General features: G+C 32.2%; 1 protein-coding gene and 1 non-coding gene across 2 annotated transcripts; one reads left to right on the top strand and one right to left on the bottom strand.

Moving 5' to 3' along the window:
- Positions 1–166: 166 nt before the first annotated feature.
- LOC146534530 (uncharacterized) lies at positions 167–2491 on the bottom strand. The gene is made up of 2 exons (XM_085192550.1): positions 2250–2491; positions 167–1728 (listed from the first exon to the last, which is right to left on the bottom strand). Exons 1-2 carry the CDS (start codon positions 2268–2270, stop codon positions 604–606), a joined length of 1146 nt encoding a protein of 381 aa, XP_085048676.1. The 5' UTR covers positions 2271–2491; the 3' UTR covers positions 167–603.
- A 14346-nt stretch (positions 2492–16837) lies between these two features.
- TRNAS-GCU (transfer RNA serine (anticodon GCU)) lies at positions 16838–16919 on the top strand. Its single transcript has one exon. It is a non-coding gene; the product is annotated as a tRNA-Ser (tRNA).

Raw genomic sequence — 16919 nt, 5'->3', positions numbered from 1 at the left:
CTTTAGTTATAGATGAATAAAAATAAAATTTAAAACGAAATCTAGCGTCTTTAATCATACTATTTAATAGTTAAAGCGATATCATAAAGTATACCTCTATAATATTTCTGCATTTATAATGTCAATAAACAACAAGGTAAAGGAAGCAAAATAAATTGACAAACAGTTTCACACTCAAATAATATGTACATATATATATTTTTACAAACGTTGATAAGGTTTGAATGACAGCCACCAACACTTATAATAATCCATATCTTATCATTATTATTTTAATAAGTATTTTCATCGTAGCAGACTTAGGTATATTGTGAGCCTTTGTTATATTTTTTGCAAAATATTGCACATTAGGGGCAAAAGGGACTAATGACTGTAACGCAACGGTTGTGTATTCGATTCTCACTCGAGGGAATTAAAATTAAATCACCAGGCTAGGCAGAGGGAACCTTCTGCCCCCCACTCTCTGCCGAATTCTCCAGGCATTGCGCGTTGAATGGCAAAACTCAACGCCGTGCTTTGCCTCGACACCAGAGCGAAGAAATGTAAATATAAACGTAAATAAATATTTCAGAGTAAGTTTAGCTTTAAATATAACTTAGTTCTTTATAAGCATGGACCTCGCATGCGGTAAACTAAATCAGGTTGATCTGAAAAAAGGCCATCTATTCCAGCATCTATATACTTTTGCAGTTCTCCTACAAAATTGCCAGATTTTGATAGATCTTCATTTTGATATTCTTTTGGAAGGAACGTATTTTCTGCTCGGAAGGTATAGGGATGAACTTTAAGTCCATTCGCATGAGCGTCTGCAACGAAACTCGTTGGTTCTCCAAGGTTGTTATTGCTATCTCGAGGAATTATAGAAGTTTTATCTGGTCCTACAGCTGCTGCATACTTTGCTACTTCAGCAAGTCCTTCTGGTGTTGACATATTACCGTAAGTGAGACTGCTACCTATTAAAATTTGATCCGCTGGCTGTAGATTCATATCGCTCTCATATAACTGTAATAGTCTAAGATTTGTCAATTTCTTCAATTCCTTCAAATTATTAACCTCAAATGATTGAATATAAACAGGTGCATCGGAATCTTTATATCCATTTTCATGAAACGTATTAACAAGAACTTCCTCCATCGGTAGCCCTAACTGCTTGAAATGACTGCTATGTTTTATTTCTGGATAGATACCTATACTTTTTTTCAAACTTATTTGTAATCCCTTTACTAAATCTATGATTTCTTGAAATGTTGGTACTTCGAAACTTTCATCCATTCGAGCATTTCCGGGTCGTATGTCCGGAATACGTTCTACTGCTCTTAACATTTTGATTTCCGCTAATGTAAAATCTTCAGTAAACCATCCAGTGACTTTATTACCATCAACTTTCTGAGTTTTTTGACGATGTGCGAATTCTGGATGAGAAGCTACGTTAGTAGTTAACCCAAGTTCATTGTCATGTCTTGCGATTAAATAGCCATCTTTGGTCATCACGAGGTCTGGTTCAACATAATCAGCGCCCATGGTAATAGCTAGGGCGTACGATCCGAGGGTATGTTCAGGTACATAGCCGCTTGCACCACGATGAGCGATTATAACTGGTCTACAAGAGTCAGGGCCACGGCGATGACTTTCACTCACTGACATTGACGGAACGGCCAATGCAAATGTTAAGCCGCCAACAATCAAGAATACAACTATTCCAGTAAATCTTAATATTGTCGTTTTGGTCTGAAAATATAAAATGATATAATTAAAAGTTTTAAGTTAAAGTTCGCAAAACGAGCGGAGAATTTATTGCAAATAAAATAATATTACAAATATTTCACTATTATCTAATAATAAAGCCGTTGTGGCACAGTGGCACACCAGCAATGTCTCGAAAATTGGAGAAGTGGGTAGTGGAAAGCGGGGAACAGAGTGTCTTAACTTTCTCTCTGCCTACCCTGTTATAAGCTGAAAGAAAAAAGAAAAAAAACCTAATAATCACTACAGATATAAATAAATAAATAAAACAATATATTCTTTGTTTCTTGACTTTGTTTATAAGCGTAAAAATGTCCTTGAAATCTTAATATTGTTATATTGGTAGAACATTACAAAATGCAACATATAATGAAAAACACTAGTCATATCTTTTATTTGTATAGACTGCCATCTTATATAAGCGTCGATAATAAATATTTATTTAACTACATATGTAATAATATCCATATAAAATTATAAATAAACCGTATAATTATATCACTTACCATTTTAGAGTCGGTCAACATACACACACTTTAGAAAAATAAAGATTCACGAACTATTGACATTTAAATATCAACTTGATCTCTATATATAGGTACAGACACAGAGTAAAATGTTTAAAATTTAAATTTATTTTGTAAGAATAACATCTGCTTAGTATTAACACTTATTGCTAAATGACTTGACTACGGTAGGAGGAAATCTTTGTACCTCAATAAAAATATGACAATGCCAAGATACGGTAAATGTTTTCCTGCTTCTCTTTAAGACAGTTTTGAATACTAAGATATATGAATAGTAAAACTGGACTATATAATATATTTAATATATGTTGTTTTACTAAGTATTAGTATTATAATGCTAAATATGCCTTACTTTATAGAGTAAAGTACGCTGTTGATATGTATCATTTTATTTCTTAAAATTATTTTATAGTCATCAGTTTTAATTTATTCTAATCTTTCAATCAGCTTCATGCTGTATCCCGTACACACACAGCAGGGTAGGCAATGGGAATCTAGTGTTAAGTCACTCCGTTTCCCACTTTCTGCCCAATTCTGGAGGCATTGCGTGTTGAGTGGCAGAATTCAACGCCGCCGTAGTTTACTTTACTTTAGACAATTACTTTATATATATGTGTTATTACTCAAATAATGTATTTACTGTAACTGAATAACTTATATACCTACGAATTGTATCAGATTATCAGGTATATTTATTGTATCGATTTTTTATTATTTTTTTTATTTTAATATTTAATTATTTTCTCAAACAAAATAAAATATTTTTAAATATGTATATATACATGTTTTTGCTGTTGATTGTACTTCTTTCTTATTTTCGAGATATGACAGATACTTAAGATATAGTGAATATTGGTGATAAGAGCGTCGCATGGTAGAGCCCGTAGAGCACTAGCTTGTGTGATGACACAGCCTGAGTGACAATTTTGTTATATTATTAAGTTATTTTTGAGCTATAATAAAAGGTATCTAAAAATATTTTAAATATCTATATACTTAAATATTCTAATTATCATTTGTTTATATACATATACATTTAAACGTATTCTTCATTCTTTTCCCTATCCAACCTTATTTATTATGTAGTCTGATGAAAAATTATAATATTTCCGAAAATGTTAATTCATTAGTATGTATTATTTATTGATTTTTAGTCTCAATCGTGGTTGGTACATGTTTGACATTGAAGGTGTTATATATGTTGAATATGTTTACGTTCAAACTGTTATCTCCTTAATGTGGTAAAATAAAGTAATATCCGTTACATATATCTTTATCAATTTCTATAAAAAAAAATAGACAGCTATGTAACATTCCCCTCATTCATTTCCCTCTGTTTATTCTGAAAATGTAGAGAAATAATAGAAAAAACCAAAGCATAGCAGCAATAGCAGCAGCAGCAGCAATAAATATATAAATATAGATGTACAGGACAAATAAACAATTTTTATATATTAAATAACGTCATACTTTTGTTAACATAAAAGTCATAGTATATATTATCAACGTGGATAGAGCGTGACAGTAAATCATGTACGGGACAATATGGCGTGAAAAATAAAATCTATTTTAATATCTGTGACGGGTTTTACAAAATGAATATCTAGTAATATAACAATAGTCCGTCGTGATGCAGGGCAGGGCAGGGTAGGACACACTAGTGTTATGTGAACGTGACTGGTTATGGGTTCGATCCCCATTCGAGGAAATGAAATATTTATTTAAATTTATAGTTTCTTCGCTCTGGTATCGAGGCAACAGTGCGGCGTTCAGTTACGCTTCTGACCACGCAATGCCTTCAAAATTCGGCAATAAGTGGGGAACGGAATGCCTTAACATTAGGTTCTCTTTGCTAATATATATTTGCTAAAATATTTAAGTAATTTCTATCTGCCTTTTTGTAAAATTTTATACTCTTTTTAATAAACCACGATTTAGTCGTAAAATAAAAGCAACAGTAACGATTACAGCTTGTATTATTGCTATATAAATGTGTTTATTAAAAACGAGTACGTCCCTAAAGGCAAGTAACAGAGCTCCGTGTTAGTACAGTGATTTGATAAGCTAGGGTTGTGTCTTGTGCGTATAGCTTATCATGAACTGTATTCAATTAGAAACTATTAAGGTGTTTTTATTAACAAATATACTTATGTGCTGTCCATCCATCCATCAGCCTTTTAAAGTCCACTGCTGGACATAGGCCTCCCCCAATGCTCGCCACTCCGTCTGGTCCTGCGCCCTTTGAATCCAGCGGGTTCCCGCTGTTTATGTGCTGTAAATGTACCTATTTACAGTTAACCATCTGAAAAACACTTTTTAGTCTAAACTTTATTATTTTAATAGCAATCTTTCAAGAGTTCCATTATTCAGGATCTGGCTCCATCATCAGACCAGCTTAATGCGTTTTCATGATGACACAATTATTACAAGTGGGTAGGTAATTTCAGTTTCTTAGATTTTATAACTATTAAATGAAAATAAAAATATAGATCTAATAAAAACGTAAAATGACAAATATCTATCTATTATATATACTTTTGTAATATATATTAGCAGTCTTAGTAGGGAAACTCCTTAACTACATTTTCAGACTTTCTAAACATTTTATAAGAAATATTACAATTCACTGAAACCGCTGGAAACAACCCTACATCATTATATTTAAAAGATCCCTCTACGCTAGGTCCCTTGCAAAATTCGTTTGTTTTTTCACCGACCCCCCTCCCTACGTGGCATCCTTTAATCCCAGCAGATCGAATTAATAAAGTTTGTCGTTAATCATTATCGTAAGCTGCGAATACGGAATTAGACATTGATTGCAGCAAGGGTGAATGGTGGAACTTTATTAGCTAACTAGATTTACTGCTGTGCAAAAAAACGTGATTACTTTTTTTTTTGCAGGACTTAAGAACCGATGGAAACCAATATTGCGGCCCTCGCGCACAAAAGATTATGGAAATATTGAATGTTTTTAAATTTAATTGAGCTAAATTGTGTATTCATTACAATGTTAATAAATGTCAGTAGTGGCACACAAGAGTTTAACGCAACAGTTCATGGATTCGATTCCTACTTGAGGAAATATCGAACATGCTCTGGTGTTGAGGTACAACGCGGCGTTGAGTTCTGCCACTCAACACGTAATGCGTCCAGAATTCGGCGAAAAGGGGGAAGCGGAGCTAAGAGGACAACCTGATTAGTTATTTATAAGCTATAAATAACTAATCAGGTTGTCCTCTTAGTTCCCACAGAGTGTCAAGTGGTCGCGGGAAATTCAATAACGCCCCTACTCCAACACACAACCGATAGGTCCCCAAGGATCTCTTTAGGGTTTTACCCTTTCAGAGAATGTAATGTAATTTTTACTAACCAAATTAAATACAAATTATTGAATTAACTGTATATAGGTACATATCTATTTATTTCGTTAAGTTTTTTATGATCTAAATAAATTTTATTAATGACGTTACTGGTTATTAAAAACTTAAAATAACATCTTATTTTAAAAAAGTAAATTTTAATCTATTTTTTTTTATTTTATTTTTATTCGTTATTTTTTTATTTATTTAATTTTTTTATAAAAATCTATGTATAAAATAGATTTACCTCTTTAAAATAACATCTTTTAACCAGTAACGCCATTAATAAAAACCTATTTAATAAAAAAATATATAGGTACGATATTTTGTAAGACAACACGATATTTTTGTCTTAAAAAAAATAAATGGATCATTTTTCGATAACATAAATATACCTTACGGTCTTTCTACATAAATTATTTGATACAGAAGTGATTTGGCTAAGTGGTTAATAGGCGGGTTGGTCGTCCAGGGAGGAGCAGCCCCGCCTACGTATTAAGTTTAATATATTGTTTTTTGAGAATACCTTACAATCCAAAGCAAACATTCCAGATTTTTTAAATAATAAATTATAAAGGTACTTTTTTTTTCAGCTTCCCGCTGTATCCCGCACACAGCAGGGTAGGCAGTGGGAACCTATAGTTAAGACACTCCTTTCCTCACTTTCTGCCGAATTCAACGCGCTTTACCTCGACACCAGAACGAAGAAATGGAAATATAAACGTAAATAAATATTTCACTTCCTCGAGTGGGGATCGAACCCACAACCGTTGCGTTACAGTCACACCCTTTTGCCGCTGCGCCACTACGGCCTCTGTACAATATAAGTACTTCTTGGAAAATTTTAAAATATTTTCTATTTCTTGTAATAATTAGCACGTTGCAAGTATTATCTATACTACATGTCTGGAAAAGATAAGGACGTTCAATAGACGTAATTATGTAATTAACATATTTTTAGCTTTACTCTGTATCTCTTTCTTGCAGGGTAAGCAGAGGGAACCTGAGAACCTAATGTTAAAACACTGCTTTCCTATTAAGTTAGATGCTTCCGTTCTCATTTTCCGCTAAATTTTGGAAACATTATGTGTTGAGTGGCGGAACTTAACGCTGCGATCTAATCTAATTTACTTATACAAACATAATTATTTCAACTTTGCAAGTAGAAATAATAAATATATGATAAATTGTACTTAAAAACATTAAAAGTCAAAGGCTATGAACTTATCAAAATTAACCCAGATAAAATATCGATTAAAAACATGAAGAGATGTACCTAATAAGAGTTGGTTTATTTATTAAAAAAAAATATTATGAATCTATTATAATCCTTATTTCCATTACATAAACATTAATATGGCATTCAATTATTTAACAACCGCCTTTATAGTTACCGCATGTACTAAACGTTATTGGAACTTAATAGTATGGCTATCGGCAATCGCTCCCCACAATCAAAAGATCGACACGAGCTACGACTATAACAATAACAATTCTATAAACAGAAAAAAATCTGCATTCTTATGAGAGAGCGTGACGAAACCACCAATAGGCTCAAATTAAAATTACGTGTACAGGTTCGATTATTAATTTGGGCCGACATTGTCCCGGTGTTCGTCGATTATGAATAGAATTGATGATATCAACGTTTGAAGTAAGGATCATTAAAAAAGTTATAGAATATATTTTTAGAATGTTCAATAAAATCTACTTATGTATGTATATATAATATATACATATAATAAAATTGTTACTGATCGCTGTCTGTGCGTGGAAGGTGTGTGAGAAAATCTATTATTGGAGGTGTTTTTCAATGTAATAGAACCCAAAACAATTATTTAAGTTTTTAAGTGTTTGTCTGTGTGTTAGTTGACCGATTTAAATACAGTTTTCATTTTACAAGTATTGTATTTTGCCAAACTTTCTTTAATATTTAGTGTTTGTTTCATTTAATAAGAAAAGGTTAGGTATATCAAATATATAAATAAAATGAATGTTTTATTAAAATAGCTCAAACTTTAGTTCCCAATGTATAGATATTATTATTAAAATAATAATGTTACTAGAACACTAAAGTAATTTAGAGTAGTAAAAAAACAAAAAAGATTATGAAGCGGGCGAAGCCGCGAGGCGTCGCTAGTAACAAATAATGACGGTTAAGTGTTTTATATAAATACGTACCTACATGCCAGTGTTGTTAAAGATTCATAATTTATTATTAAAACAAAAATGGAGGTATATTTAATTACAAAAACCTATTAGAGGAATAAATTAATTAAGCGTAGGTAGATGATTTACTTGTCAAGATCCAAAGGTTTTTTTATGTGTGCTTAAGAAATAAATTATAAAAAAAATTAGATGAATATATTTATTTAATTAAAATAAAATAGAATAAAGCTTAATTAAAATTACCTACTTATTACTTGACGTACCAGCTTTACGGCCAATAAACATACGAGTATTTTACGTATATAATTACATCACGAATGAATATACCAGCTTCAATACTAACCTAAACACAAAAATCAATCAAGAAGCCTATAAATTAATAGACCTTTCGTCTTATTGTAAACCTTTCAAAATTTAAAGACTTCAAAACACTTCATTATCCGTGACAATCGACTATTAATCATTTGAAAGCTCGCAAAACAATAATCACATTATCATTCTCCCATAATAACAAATGCATCCTCGAAATGCATAAAGAATCCGCTTTGTAACTTTTTTTTTATATACATGTATATAAAAATAAAGAAATTTCGAGAAATATCGTTTCAAAGCTTTGCTCGCTCGAAATCGAACAATGTAAGCTTATGATCGTACGTATTATTTATTGAAAGTAAGAAAAAAGTGAATACGAATGGGCTTGACATATTGTTAAAGGTCCTTATAAAATTATTTGCTATCACGCCATCCAAGGCTTGTTACGAAGAAGCAATCCTCCAACGAAACAAGACTGGCTCGACGAATAACGTTCATAAAACGTCATGTCCGAAGAATAAAACAATAAAATATATGTACGTATAGACAATAAAACGTTTATACCTATATACGACCCACGCGGCTTCGCCCGCTTCAACTAATTGTTATATTATAGCCAAGTCATATAAAATCTTAGCATAAATTATAGCTTATCCTGATGCTGTATTAGGTACTGAATCTAAATCTGTTCAGCAGTTTTTGAGTAAAAGTGGAACAAACATCCATCCTGACATCCTTTATAATATTAGTAGGATGCCGACATATGACAATGTTCTTTTGGTTAATTGATGAAGCTTGCTCTTAGAGTAAGTCCGAAATAATTATCTTCCCGTTTTTATAATCTTTTGGTCTTTCCCCCGATAGCTATGAATAATATTTGTAATACATTTTTTAAATTCCCAAATGTCATCCAGCTTATTAACAGACTTCATTTTTTGTTTAGCTTTTATTTGTTTTGAACGGAACGTTTTGGTTTTGGCGCGGTCATTTCGACCTTTCGTTTTTTGTCTCGCACCATGTCATCCCCGAAGATGAAATATTGTTTACAGATAATTAGGTACGTTTTATAAAGTATTTTTCTATAAGCCATCTTAGTTATTTAACATTTAATAATATAGATAAAAATATAAAGTTATAAGAATTGATGGAATTAATTAACAATGATTTTACTATTATTTGCTTGAAACAGTTTATTTTTGTTATGTATAATATTATGCGATAGCTCCATAGATATATTTAATAGTACATCATTAAATTTTATTTATCGAAGTGGGTCATTAATAATACCGTCCCCGGGAACAATAAAAATCGTCCGCAAAAACATGACCAAAGATGGAGACCAAATGAATAAATTTAGATTCCGATGCGCGTGATCGATAGATCCATAGGCCCGATCTATAGATCATATCGACTCGAAAATGAGATGCGTGAGTAAGACAAAATATAATTAATGATCCGAGTTCGAAATTCGAATCAGTCCGGTGCAGACAAGTTGGCGTCGTCGCAATAAACAAAAGGCAAAAATGTTTTTGTTTCATTTTGTTATATTTTTTATTTTTTTCATGTAAAACGTTTGTAGTTTCGTACAATTAATCATTCGAGGTTGTATTCTTGCATCTGTTGCGCCGACTTGAAGATGGAGAAGGCCATTGTTAGCGATGGATCTGAATACTATTGTTCAGCTCCAAACTTCACCACCTGTTAATGGATATAACGGTTTTGATTATAATATTTGAAACTATTAGGAATATAAATTGAGAAAAGATAAGCTTCTATAGAGATGCAACAGCCAAATGGCGCAGAGGCAGAAGTGTGAGGTCGTGGGTTAAAGAGGCAAAGCGCGGCGTTTAGTTCCACCACTTAAGACGAAATGTCTCCAGAATTCGGCGGAAAGTGAGGAACGGAGTATCTTAACATTAGGTTCCCTCTACCTATCTTGCTATTTACGGGAGCAGAGCAGATTTTTTTTAAATTTGTAACCGTGTATAGAGATGCAACAACAAATGGCACAAGGGTGCGTGACGTGAGAAGTGTGAGGTTTTGAATTCGATTCCTATAGAAGGAAATTAAATATTAAATATTTTTATTTCTTTGCTCTAGTAACAAGGCAAAGCGCGGCGTTGCTCTGCCACTCAACACACAATGCGTCCAAAGCTCGGAGGAAAGTCGCAAATAGAAATGCCTTAATAAAGAGGTTTAACACCGATTCTAGATTTTTCAGGTTGCCACTAAATCGGAGCTACAACTTGAAAATAATAAAACAAAACAACAAATAAGTTTACCAAAACTCCTATTTTAAAAGGATATGAAATAATATTTTCTAGTTACTAAGTTATTTACTAGAATTACATTATATAGTAACTAAAAATAAATTATAATTTTTTTTAATCTGTCCGATCTCCAAGGATCAAGGCAAACGTTAGTCTGTCATGGAAGTCATCCGTCATGGCCTGAGGTACAGCCACAAGCAACTTACCGTGGGAAAATATTACAATCAATGACTATTTATTTATAAAAATAATAAAAAATAAATAAAATCAGCTTCACGCTGTATCCCGCACACAGCAGGGTAGGCAGGGGCTAGTGTTAAAACACTCCGTTCCCCACTTTCTACCGAATTCTGGAGATATTGCGTGTTGAGAGTATTAAGAAATGGAAATATGAACGTAAATAAATATTTCACCTCCTCGAGCGGGGATCAAACCCACAACCGTCACGTTGCAGTCACACTCTTGTGCCGCTGCGCCACGACGGCTTATTTATTTATGATTAGTTAATACTTATTGTATATTTATTTATACTAGAAAACTAAATTTCACAATTAGCAGAAGTTTCAAGTCAGTGTTATTAAGAAAGCTGGAAAATGTGATGCCCTGTTAATTTAGTGATGTATAAAAAACTAAATGGTACGTAGCAGGGCAGAGAGAACTTGGGAACTTAGTGTCAAGACACTGTGTTTCCCACTTTCCACCAATTTTTTGACCCATTGCGTGTGGAGTGACGGAACTCAACCCCAGGCTTTTGCCTAAGACCAAGATCTACATATATAAGCAGTATTGGCCTTTGGTTGGAATTTGGACTAATTTAAATAGGTCTTAAATAGACCAAAACTTATTTAATTATATTATTACCATATATAGTGCCGCACTAATAAATAAATTAAAAGCACAAATAGAAGTTTAATATATGAAGGGTTTTCTTAGAACACGAACCATTTATCTATTCCGAACCACTAAACAGTAACGCGCGTTAACTAACTAAAAAAAAAACGAATGTGCGACGTTTTTTTTATTTTTTTCACCTGACATCACTGAACCTTTAGTTTTTATGGGGCCGTATCGAAAATTAAATTATAGGTTATAATTTTAATATGATAAGTGTATACATATTTCATCTTTGTAAGTTTAATTTGAGATTTTATCTACACTTTTTTGTTTGTTTGTTAGATGTTTATTATTATTGGCATAACGAAATAAGGCTTTTTAATATTTATTTAGATATAGATATTGATGATGTATAGCATCATTTAAATTTCATTTTAACTAATACCTAAGTACCTAGGTTAATTGTATTAATTAACTTAATGCATTGATAGTTATTAACAAAATAAGTAGTTTATTTTTTAATTCGGTTATTGTCAGTTCATAAAATGTACCCGTTATATACGGTAATATTAAATATGGATTCCCTTATATTAATTTATTATTTGTAGAATTGTTTTTCTGAATATTAGTGTAACTATTATTGCTAATTGAAAAATTAAACAAAGCGATAATATCTAAAGATCTTAAATCTTTTCGAACTATTAAGATCGGATCTATAGAGGAGTCGGCATAGGCAATCGTAGACTTTTTTATTTTTCTCTTTCTTAAAATCTGCGGCTGCGACAAAAGATGATGGTCATTTGAGATAAAAAGGACATAAATAACACTTGGTTTTAGGGTTGTAATAGGATTCCATTTTTTTATATTTTATTATTTATGTTTTGGTTTTGTTATAGTTTTAAGACAGGGACGGCTGTTTGGTGAGTCGTGACTGGTTAAGCATATTTTCTGGCGTAGGTGCGGTAAATACCTAAATAACTTGCAACAAATACATATTATTAAATTTAAAAACTCTATATACATATATACTCTCAATATTTGTGTGTTTTTTAAATTATTTTATTGTAAAAGATAAAATGTGAAGATTGGATACAAATTACCTACAGCTTCGACAAAAGAATATTGGAATTTTTTAACCTTAGTTATTTTTTTACTAGTAGCCACTACTTTTACTAGTTATAATGAAGGGAAACAACTTACGTTTACGAGTATGATACTTTTTCCATTTATACTACCCAGTTAAATATTTAGAAATGGGTTACTGTATTTCATATATATATATTTATTCTAACTGGTGTTTAATGATAGTTTAATATCAAGCTTCGGCTATAAAGATTAAAAATAATTATTTATCATATAATATTAACTTCACTTTTGAAACAAACCTGTAACGTAAATTCACGTCTCAACGTTTCCGTCGGGAAAACGCAAACTCACAGTATATTGAAGACATTCTTGCCTGGATGAGGGCGGGCGTCGCATAGCAACGCGCTGCGGGTGGGCGTGGCAATCGATACCACCCTGACACCCTCACCTTCACCTCCAGACCTCCAGAGCCCTTTTCCTTTCAGCGAGCTTTCACTGCCGTCAGATAATTGAGGATTCGGACCGAGTAAGCCTTGGTGAATTGATTTTACAGTTCGTCGTTCGTTCGTCGCCTTGTATGTGTTGTAATGTTTAAGTTTACAAACATTGTTGCTAGGCAACTCAAAGCATGTATAAATATGAACTTCTCTGTTTTAATAAATAAAATACTGTTAAAAGTTATTGGTATGAGATATGAGAAAACTATTCATATTTAATATGCCGTATACTGTAAGCCCAAAAAAATTTCTAGATCTTTGAAATAAGGATAGACACGTTTTTAAACCTATATAGAGAAATGTCGATTGTATGAAGACAGGTTAGTAACCCTCAACCTTCATGTACTATATTCTAACCAGTACCAAATTTGCTATGACATTAATAAATATTTGGTTTCATAATTTGCATCACGGATACGTAGGCAAAGAGTAACTTCTCGATAGATGAAATTTACTTTAAATATGCAATCATTTTGCAACATTCCAATTATCTGTTTTGAATTTACTTTTTAAATTTATCTACTTTCAAATTTAAAATTATCCTCTAACTACCGCAAAATATAATGTTACCTACCTAATATTTTTTTCAAAATTGTATGAACGTATTTTTTTATAATTAATAACCACAGACAGACATTGAACCGGAACTAAGTTTCGTTTACATTATTAAAATTACGAAATATACCGTTTCTTTAATATCCTGTCAAAAAGAAATTGTATTTCCTCATTTTCGATGTCAACACCAGCGCCGATACTGTAGCTACTATTAGTGCACAAAGGTCGCTGTCGAGCACAGCCTAGGGGTGTGATTATAAGCTGTCACCGGCAGGTCTACCTGCGACTAATTTAGATGGTTCCCTCGTGAGTACCCCTCATGTGGAAGATATGGATTTAATATGCGTTACTTTGAATTATTTGGAATAGTTGGGGCCAGTGATGGCGTAGGCAAGTTGTGGGTTCGATTCCCACTCGTGCACATGAAATATGTGTATAATATTTCGATTTCGCTTGCATTTCGAAAGCAATTACGTTGAATTCTAAACAGGCAATGTGTCTAGAATTCGGCGGAAAGGAACGAAAGTGTCTTAGGCGGAACGGAGAACCTTAACAATAGGTTCCCAGGTTCCCTCTGCCTACCCTATCTCGAATACAGCGTGATTCTAATAAAAATACTGATGACTGAATATTATGTGATTATTAAATATCGATAATATATTATAAATATATTGAAAAGATTTTAGCTAAGTGAAAAAGTGATTTACATTTACATTTTTGTTTAAATATCTTTCTTTCGGAAAGACGCTTAAGATGCTCTACAAAAAAGAATGTCTATGGACAAACATTAATTATCTGTTGTTTCGAGTTGGACCATTACATAAACAAACACGATCGATATTGTTTATTTAGTACAGATGGGCGTTGCGTCTCTTAATTAAAACAAATTGCCCTTCTCGAGTCTTCTCTAGTCTATTACAGTCACTCTTCCCGGTGTTCGATGCTCAGTGACGCGCCATCCTTCTCCAAAATATATGGACCATAAAACCGCAATTACGTTTTATAAACACTACATTTATAACTACTTTATGATTGTATTATTTATTTTATGTAATATGTTATGTTGGTGGAGATTTTGATTTTTTTTTTGATTTTATAATGCTTTCAAATATTTAAAATTTCTGACGGAGTACACTCTATTAATTTATTATATTGGGACGTGTTGAAGTAGTGTGGAGATGGGTTTAGTTAAATTCTCTTATAATAATACTAGCGGACGCGCGCAGCTTCGCTTGCTTTTTTAGGGGCGAATTCTAATAAACCACGAAACATGTGTTCAATGAAATATTTTTAAGAGTCTAAAAGAGTCGGTGGCGATTTAAAGATTTTCCATACAAGCTTTCAACCCCTTATTTGCACCCTTAGGGGGAAAATTCTAGAAAACGATGAAACATGTGTTCAATTAAATACTTTTAAAAATCTAAATTTCAAATTTTATAAAAATCGGTGCCAATTTATTTTTTTTTCCATACAAACTTTCAACCCCTATTTCCCCCCTTTAGGGATCAAATTTTTCAAAATCCCTTCTTAGTGGATGTCCAGATTACGAAAGTAAACTTTTGTCCAAATTTAACGTTTCTACCATCAGCGGTTACGCCTGTGCGTGCGTCTTACCTCAGTCAGTGAGGACAAGTCCTTTTATATATATAGATAATCTAATATTTTACATATAAATTTACTTCTAGCTGGAACAATGTTATCTTATTACAGTAAATTAAAAGAATCTAAACAAAAAAAAAAATATGACTAATTTTTTCCTGATGGATTAAAAAATAAAATTTATGTCTACCAATACTGGCGTTACTTTGTACGTCACATGTATCCAGGTTTAATGTAAGAAGAGAGATTAGAGAGAAGAGAGAGAGAGAAGTGACTCACAAATATTGTTTATTTGTATCTTGTTTATATTATACAAATGAAGCATTAAATAAAATAAAATATATTAAATAATGATGTCCATCTCCATACCAAGGCCTTGTCCAGGCTCGCCGGCCGGGCCAGGCTGGTCGAGCGGGACGCGCGCACTAAATTTGAATATTTTAATCCTTAATTTAAATTTTTGACATTTTTATTTTATGTTGGTATTCGTGTAGTTTCGTTCTGAAGTTATTTGTCATATCGGGCGCGACGTGTCACTGGCGATGGCGCCTGGGTGCATTTGTTTATGCTGATTGCTCGCTGCTTGGTGAACTTACAAGTTACCTTACCTTACCTTACCTTAGGAGCACTTGGTTATGTAATCTTGATATGGAACATAAATAAACATTTTGTTTTATAAATTAAATTATCTATTTAAAGTAAAAACATGTAAGTAAGCATTAGGTACTAAATTTCTAAATTGCTTGTTATTTATTATCTATTATTTAATTTATTCTTTTTTTTTCATCTTGTCTATTTAACTTTTTAATATTCGAACGGACACGTTCGAAAAACAAAAAAATATAACATCTTTTAAACTTGTAACTTAAGCTTTAAGACAGAATAGAACAAGAGAAACCGTAATAAAGTAAGGAGAGTTTATATTAGTAATTACAGAATATTAGTAATACAAGTTACTGTAATTAATTAACAATAATAATTTAGAATAATTTTTAAATTAACTGGTAACATACGTGTTGTTAAAAGTGACGAAGGTTTCTATTTTTTAAATATTCCATTAAAAAAGTAACAATGATATCTCATAAGGAAAAATATCATTAAAATAATATAGGTTATTGAATTTCATAAGCGTTTCATGACTTAATGTCATTTGTTTTGCACATTTTTATTGCAATCATATTTTTCTTATACACTCCTCGTATTTCAGATTACTACCTCAAAAACATATTTTGACAAAAAGTATTTATTTGGCGGTTTTTAAGAAGTTTATTACATGGCCGTTCTTATTTTACGGTAATTTGTGCGAGTCATTATAATTATTTTTTTATTGCTTTTATAATTATTATCATAACCAAATTCAAAATGTAAATGAAATATAGCTTTATCACATAATATTACCTATAGCCATATCACTTTGACTACTTTAAGCATAAATACACAAAATAAATTGAGGTCTGTTGTAGCGTAGTGGTACAACTGCGTGCCTGTAAGCGCGACAGGTTGTTCGTTCGACCCCACTCGAAGAAAATAAATATTTAATATTTTCATTTCTCCGCTCTAGTATCGGAGCAAAGCGGCGTTGAGTTCCTCCACTCAACACGCAAATCTCCAGAATGTGGGAATCAGCGGAAAATGGGGAACGAAGTGTTTTAAGACTAGGTTGCCTACCCTGCTGTGTGCGGGAAACAGAGTGAAGCTGATTTATTTTTTTATTTTACATGAGATACCTATAGCTAATTCACTTTTCATTTTTTTTAATGTACTCAAATTAAATAAGATATTCAATTAATAATTTTTGCACATAAAGTTTTAATTGTCTAGCATAAATAAAATAATATAAACTTGGGCTGGGCAATGTTGTGTTATATTTTGTAAATTATGTATGTGACGAGGTGGCCGAGTGGTTAAGGCGTTGGACTGCTAATCCAATGTGCTCTGCACGCGTGGGTTCGAATCCCATCCTCGTCG

The sequence above is a fragment of the Heliconius melpomene genome, chromosome 11 (assembly GCF_056956725.1).
Source record: "Heliconius melpomene rosina isolate 202511_hmr_F chromosome 11, ASM5695672v1, whole genome shotgun sequence".
NCBI lineage: Eukaryota > Metazoa > Arthropoda > Insecta > Lepidoptera > Nymphalidae > Heliconius > Heliconius melpomene.
Note: the sequence above shows the minus strand (reverse complement) of the source record. Positions and strands in the feature narration are given on the sequence as shown.

Coding starts and splice junctions, on each gene's coding strand:
- LOC146534530 (XM_085192550.1), bottom strand. CDS start 2,270: ATGTTGACCGACTCTAAAATG. Junction 1,729..2,249: donor TGTTGACCGACTCTAAAATG/GTAAGTGATATA, acceptor TTATATTTTCAG/ACCAAAACGACAATATTAAG.